This window comes from Montipora capricornis, chromosome 11 (genome assembly GCF_036669925.1).
Source record: "Montipora capricornis isolate CH-2021 chromosome 11, ASM3666992v2, whole genome shotgun sequence".
Lineage (NCBI taxonomy): Eukaryota > Metazoa > Cnidaria > Anthozoa > Scleractinia > Acroporidae > Montipora > Montipora capricornis.
In genome coordinates, this window is record NC_090893.1 from 26006173 (window position 1) to 26013761 (window position 7589).

The window sequence follows — 7589 nt, forward strand, 5'->3', positions numbered from 1 at the left end:
GGTTTCCGTAGCATGAAGCGACTAGGAGTATTTCTACTCTCCCCTGGATCGGATGCTAGTCCATCGCAGGGTTACCTGCAGCATTTCGCCGGTACCCATTTATACACCTAGGTGAAGAGAGGCACCGTGAGAGTAAAGCGTCTTGTCCAAGAACACAACACAATGTTCCCAGACAGGACCCAAACCCGGACCACTCGATCCAGAGTCGAGCGCACTAACCATGAGTCCACCGCGCCTCCCACAACACACTTACTTATCCTTTTAAATTTTATAGCCAGGTAATTAACCTTCAACTTAAAAAAGTATAAATAAGTGTGTAGTATAACTTAATCTTCTTCTAAATCTTCTCCATGCAGGTTTCATCTCAACTATTGTTGTCCATTACTAAATTCAGTTGCCTTCGGTATAAATCGGCATGCCTGATGAAAAATAACAACTCGTGATCTAGCTAGAGTTAACGCCTTTAGGCCTAAATCTGTGCACAACTCCGTGTACATCCTTTTCACTGTCACAAAACACAACGTTTTCATTGTAAACCGTTCAATGAAAAAGGCCAAGAAAACGAAATGTTATAAAAGACTAATACATAAACATCTTCTCAAAGTCTCAAGCCTGTGTTGTACACCATCATTTTTAAATCATTGGCTAAAACGTCTAACGAAACTTTAAAGTGGATTTCTGTAAGAGCTTTGTACGGAGGCGCCACATGGTGATCCTGAATACGGTTGGCGGAAATCAACAAAAATGTTTGGCATTTGCTTCGCCATGAAAAAGCGTTCTTTTCACTCATGAATTGGTGGTACACATACGCAACAACACAATCTCTTAAGACCTGAAACATTGGAACTGTTGAATGTTAAAAGAAAAGGCAATGTTCTCCAACCAAACAGCCACTATCTTAGGGTCCGTTCGATTGACCCTATTCCGGAATAAGAATAAGTGGAGTGATGATTTAAAAGTGTATGTTTGGCGTTTTGAAGCAACAACTAAGTGAGCGTTAAATTGAAATTTTGCTTATTAAGTTACTACATCCGCGGCCGACACTTTGGCGATTTACTACGCCGACCTTAGGTCAATGTCGCGAAGGCCTGTATTCTCAGCCTTGATCGTTTATTTTAATGACACGATAAGGCTAGTATTGTCTCTTTTATTAGGATTAAGGGTAAAATATATGAGAATTTGCGTTATTAATGGATAAGGTGCGAATTAAAACCCTTTCAAAAGAAAAAAAACCTATTTGTATGAACCCCGAAGACCATCGGAAAACCCGCGTTCACCAACTGGATAAACTGATGTACCCTTGCTTCATAAATCGTGCTGATTTTCAAACTCAAGCGAAATTATACTCGGTACGTTGACAGTAAATTAAAAGGGAAAGCTGGTGAACGAGTCTTTTCAAGATGAACATCTTTTTTCTAAAACAAGCAAACAAGTCAAACGCATCCTATTCTTCAAGAATCCTTTAAAGTGATTGGCTCGTTTTTCAAGAGCTATGGAGCGAGGACAGTTAAGTAAACAAAGGCGGTGCTTTGTTCCTGAGAAAGACATATTGAAAATGAATTAATTATTATATTGGCATAAATTAAAATCAGTCAGACTAGTAATGACTTTGGCGCTAAGTGTCTCGTTTGCTCATTTAGTGAACACTTGTCATAGTCTCATTTATGACTTTTAGATTTTACCACAGATTTGAGAAGAGATCAGAAACGAATACAAGCTTTAGTTAAGGACGGTGCCTACTACTGTTATTGCGCATATGTTCTGCGCATCCCGAGATACTCGGATTTCCTTTGGGTGATGCTTATCAATACAGGGATATTTCCGTGCATGTCAAAACTATGCGGAAAAAGCAGAACTTAGCAGGTGCTCGTGGTATCCAAAAAGAAAATTGGGGGTAATCATGCAATTTTTAGGGATAATTAAGGTTCAATTTGGAAAAGAATGCCATACATTGCTTATTTCTAACATTGTTGATTAATAATCTTCGAAAAACGGGTGGTTACCCCTAGTTTTCTTTTTGGATTTCAGTAACACTTGTTAAAATCACCTTCAGTAAGCCGCGCAAAAATATCTTTAACTTAGTAGGTACTGTCCTTAATATTTCAAATTTGTGGTGTCCAACTGAGGGATTTTTACCTGGGATGAGGGGGTATTTCATACATTCACCCGGGACCGCCCCGAAGGGGTAGCCCGAGGGGCGGTACACATACCCTCGAGGGACAGGTAAATAACATACTTACTTATATGTTGGTGAGGTTTCCTAATGCAAAAGGTTTACTTCAGTTCTCCTGAGGTACTTTTGTCAAATAAGTAGACCAATTTCGATAGCAATCCATGTGGAATACGTCAAATAGTAGGATTGTCAGAAAGAGATGAATGACTCAGAGGAAGAGATCTTCTTAACCCACAGCAGTTTTGGCGGCTCTGACTCTTGAACGATTCACCCCGACAAATTTTTTATATCATTCGTCCAATGAGTGACATTGCAAACCAAGATGTTTGCAGTTGAACGTTGCAGATGTTGGGTCGAATTTGTTTGGTGAAACAAATTTCTTGTTTCAAGGACATTGCGCTATGACAAATGCCTACGACGCAAATGAGGTCCAAGAAAATGTGGTAACAGCAAAGAAAGGAAAAAAAGTGAGGTATGGAATAATTACCGATAAAGAAGTTTCCCAACAGGTCCCAACGTAACAGACAACAATACCAGTTAACACAAGAAAATGTAATTTCTAATGTTTGAGTGATCTGGGAAAGAATTTGTCAGAAATTATTGTAACAGTTCGGCACGGTTGAGATGCTTTGGCTCGGTCATGTGATTTGGGTGACTATTTACGGTTTTTGGCGGGTGATTTCTGTCATTCTACGTCAGTCAGTCCTTCTGGTGGCTTTCTTTTTTTATGTTTTGATTATGGTAGGGTAATGTAGGTAATGTACGATACCTTTTCCTCAAGGTTCACTGCCACTGCATTAGATGAGGGATACGTCTTCATTGGAATACAACGGTATAGAGAGAAAATAGCTAGAAATGCGGATATTACATATTTCGAGACTCGCGACAGAGGCTATTTCAAGATTCATTAGACTCAAATGAAATGTTTGATATGCGCAGGTCTTGGTAAACAATAGAAGCGAGCAAAACCCATGACTGAAGAAGAAGATGAAATTTTGTGGTCGAAAAGTCTCTTGGAAGACAACGAGCCAAAGATAGTTGTTAACACCTTGTATATTTGTTTGGAAAGTTCTTTGCTAATCTTAGTGGTGAAGAACTCATGATCAGAAGCTTGACGTTCACACAGCTGGAGGTTAATAGAAACAACTTTCATAAATGGCGACCACTTTCACATTCTTTTGTCTTTATGTTAATTAGACCTACTGCCCTCATTTTGAAATAAAAGTTCTTTTGAAGTTTGCTCTTCGTAGCGAGGCTAGAAAGGCTTATTAGCATTAAAACAAAAGAATATTTTATTCGGCCGCCATTACGAAAGAGGTCTGTAAAGGAAGATGAGGAGGAGCATACTCGACTTAGGGCCTGATTACAGCTCGGGTTCTGAAAGAAATCTTCTTGAAATGAAAGTGGTGATTACATGGAGAAGATTTTCATCCCGGCCTGAAAATCCTAACGCGTTTTCTGAAACCGGACTATGGAGACTATTTCAGCCCGGATTGAAAAAGGAACGGAAGCATGCGCATAGATTGTGTTTTTGCATTTCAGTAATTTTTTTCCACGCAAATCTACGTTTTGCACCCGGGCTGAAATTCATTATGTGATGGCAACGAAATTTCAGCCCGGGCTGAAACTCGCCGTGTAATCAGGCCCTAAGAAGTGGTGTGCAGCATCGAAGAATTTATACAAAAGGGTATACCAGGGCCCATTTGTTCAAGGGGTCGATAGCGCTATCCACTGGATAAGTCATTATTCACTGGAAAGGTCAATTTTGCTGGTGTTTATCTGCTGGATATTGATTTCTCCGGTGGATAGCCTTATCCACCTCTTCATCAACCGAGGCCAGCACAAAACTGAAACTCGCAATGTAAGTGGTGTGCTGGATCGCAGAATTTATACAAAAGGGTAGACCAGGGCCCAAATCTAGAAAAGGGGTGTAGTTTGCTTGCATAATACATGCATAAATAAGAGTCCGAAAGACGTAGAGAAAAGTGGCTCCTGACCTATTTGTCCCCAAATAAAGCAATTCAGCGTAGAAGATTAACTATGGTTTACGCTTTCTCCAAGCGGAAAAAATAAGTTGAAAAATGTTGGTCGGGATCTGTGCAGTAAAGCTAGTATTTAGGGTTTTCACATAAATAAGTCCGCCCATGATTAGGAAAGGGTGTGCCGGGGGAGGTAATTATGGATAGTACGGGCCATAGGGACCTAAAATCTCTTCATACTTCGCAAAGAGAAAGTGGTAGAGAACGCAAAGCTTTTTCTGATGTTTTACAAGGCTCTAAGAGTTCATTCTTAAAGGGATCCCCCCCCCCCCCTTCCCCCTCAGAAAAATGTTAAAACCGATAGTCAAGAAGGAAAGTTAACATTTAACAATTGTACAGTTGTCTTAAAAATGAATTAAAAGTAACGTCAGAAATATGAACAAATTATACTTTAACAGTATTTATTAGCAATTTGCGCTTTCTCTAGTTGTAATTTGTTTTATTGATTAATTTTATATCCTGGTAAACTTAAATTGTGGCATGTTATGACCCTTTAATCATAGAATGTTCTGTAATTGTTTGCTACAAGTTCATTAAACGGTAATTCGAAATTTTGACTTGTGTTGTTTTTACTGTGAGGGTTAACTATTGTTGGGTTCACATTAGACCACTAAGTCTGACTTAGTAATCTCTTAAGTCGACTTAGTGAAATTGACAGGTGTGAACCGCTAAGTCACAGAAGCGTGATTTCTGTCTTAGTGTCGGCAAACTCAAACGACCTAAGCAGTTCTTAGGTCTGTTTCAAACGTGACTTAAGGCTGACTTAAGAAACCTGAGAGCAAAAAAATTCAAAATCGTGGGTTTTATCAGATAGAATTTGGCAAAGCACGTCAAGCGTTTCACGTTCCATTCGAAAGTTTGGTTTCCAAAGAACATTCAGCCGAGGTGATGCTAGCATTACATCAAACCAGTTCTGCGGTCTTGGCCAGGCCCACGCTCTTCTTCTTATGTGCCGACAATTACCTCGTCTTCGGTGAATGCTCAAAAGTAGGGCGGTTAGAAAAAAGCAGGCTTTCACTCTCTTGGACAAAATCTTTTGTAAGGTTATTTGGCTGATCAACCTCTGTTAATTTAATAAACAGACAACAGTCGCAATTACAGCGATTTTACGGCTTTTCGGTCTCATTTTGATGTCAACTTCTTCGCTAAAATGGATCGTGAATACCTCACCACATTTATGATGTTAGTTACCTTATCTGTTATTTTTATCGTTAATGATGACAGCTTTGCACGGAAAGAATTTGTCTTCTTGATATGTCTGAACGCTTAAGCGGACTTAGGGTGACTTGGCTTGACTTAGGCTAAGACAGACTTAGCGCCTAGTGTGAACCCAATATATGTTGGGGAGAATATGATAAGGGAATATGAGCTGGGGAAATATATATTTCATTGTTTTGCTATCGTTTCAGCCCCGCACTTCCCAGTTACAGTGAATAATGTATGTTATGTAATATATTCCCTAGAATGGAAACAAAGGAAATCGAGCCAATGGACAAGTGGGAGTCGTCACGATGCTTGTTCCACGGTTCGGTGATTTTCGTAGTATTGATCGTAGTATCGTAGTATCGGCATCGCAGAGGTTCGAATCCCGTTGGAGCCACTCAGGTGTCTATAGATTGACGATTGCTGGAATTGTGTACCTATTAAAGTGCGAGGCTCACTCAGTTCTCTCATTCATCTACAACCCGCACTTCAAATATACATTCGTTTCATTCAAGTCACCTGGCAACGGGCGAAAGGACAAATCAGAGTCCTTTCGTCCGTTGCGAAGCGACTTGTATTCTATCCTTCCCACTTCACCTTTCCCATCATGCCATGTACTTATTTCAATATTGCAAACATGATACCCTTTTCTAACTCTGAGGTCCGCTGGTCAGAAAAGTAATCCTTGATTGCAAAGAGGAGTCTCGAGTCGAGAGTCAAGAGGAGTGGCTTTGAGGGCTGTTACGCGCAAAAACTAGGCAAGATTTCCGTACAGGTCCCTACTTCATTATGCATACGGTCCTTTGTTTCAAGAAAACAATAGCGATAACAATAGACGCCCTTTGAGAGTGTAGCGCTTTGTTTGGTCTTCTTAGAGGTTTTTTTTCTAAGTCTATATGGACTTAAATAAAATCGGTAAAATTTTTGACTGAAATACGGAAAATCGAACATTTTCAACTTAATTTTTGCACTTTTCTAGCAATTTTAGCCATTTGTCAATTTTAAAATAAGCGAAAGAAGTGGAATTTTAAGAAATATTTGTACATATACGGTTCAGATTCTCATGTACAAAACAAACGGACCAAATAAAAGTTTGCAGCAATTGAATGCCTACCTTCTTTTTGCTCGTAAAATTGTCCTTCGTTTCTCTGTCAATTCACCAAAGCACTGCAAAGCGTGGGTTTGTTTTCTTTCCTGTATAATGTACGGCTCTTTTCGCCGAATCACGAGCAGTGCATAGAGAGGGCTCTTTATCGCACATTGTACAAATCAGCGATATGCTCAATGATGTTTCCGAATGGATCACTTTTGTTTTGCTGACGCCACAACCACTCCTGTAGGTAGCTTTCAAACAGATTCACGGATGTTCCTGCACGAGGCATACTTCGTTTTACTCCCCACCATGTATTTTCAATGCGCTGCGTGTGGGCAAGCGTGTCTGGGTCAACGAAGTTTAGGCGATGGTTAACTCTGAGATGATGATAGCCCTCGTCTTGTAGGCAATCGTAAGCTTTCCACATGTCGCTCATCACGCGTGTTCCAGGCAATATTTGAGCGCGGATAATTGGCAAGAGTGTCTCTTTATCCCTGCGCTCTACCGGGACAAGGAAGCAGGCCTTGGTTTCCCGGCAAATGCCACCAAAGACCCACTGTCCTTCGATGTAGCGACCTTTGTGATACTTCATCTTGCCAAACTTGGACTCATCAATCTCAACAGTTGTACCAGGACCGCCTATTGGCCTCGCATGTTGTTTCATTATTCTATCTGCACAAACCTCCCGGCAATAGTTATACCAATCTATCACCGTTTCTGTCGAGGTGGTTTCTTCATCTAACGCGGTTTCGTGCACTGCTTGTGTTGTGGTGAATTTATGCGCCCAAGCGTAAGTTAGGGCTAATATTATTTCAAGGGAAAGCTTACTACCAGAAAACCATGACTTCTGGCGGATTGAAGCTTGTCCATTGCAGTTTTTTCTAGAGCATCGCCAAACAAATCCATCCCCCGATGCAGTTCGTCTTTGCCATTTGAGTGCGTTTCCGCACTCAGGTTTAGGGCATTTCATTGACGACGAGAGTAGATTGTGCTCTTTGCACCACTCTATGCTCCGCTCGTGATCGGCTAAAAGTCGGGATAGTTTCCATAAGTTTATAGTTGATTCTTGAGAGGCGGCCAT

At 40.6% G+C, this 7589-nt stretch overlaps 2 protein-coding genes across 2 annotated transcripts in view; one reads left to right on the top strand and one right to left on the bottom strand.

Moving 5' to 3' along the window:
- LOC138023891 (zinc finger protein 345-like) overlaps nucleotides 1-4731 on the top strand; it is a 23521-nt gene extending 18790 nt beyond the window's left edge. Inside the window, exons 4-5 of the transcript XR_011126833.1 lie at nucleotides 2564-2645; nucleotides 3113-4731. The gene's annotated coding sequence lies outside the window, so the exon portion shown is untranslated. The remainder of the gene's footprint in view (nucleotides 1-2563; nucleotides 2646-3112) is intronic.
- Nucleotides 4732-6665: 1934 nt separating this feature from the next.
- On the bottom strand, nucleotides 6666-7589 carry LOC138023268 (uncharacterized). The gene has a single exon (XM_068870285.1). It carries the CDS (start codon nucleotides 7587-7589, stop codon nucleotides 6666-6668), a length of 924 nt encoding a protein of 307 aa, XP_068726386.1.

Coding starts and splice junctions, on each gene's coding strand:
- LOC138023268 (XM_068870285.1), bottom strand. CDS start 7,589: ATGGCCGCCTCTCAAGAATCAACTATAAACTTATGGAAACTATCCCGA.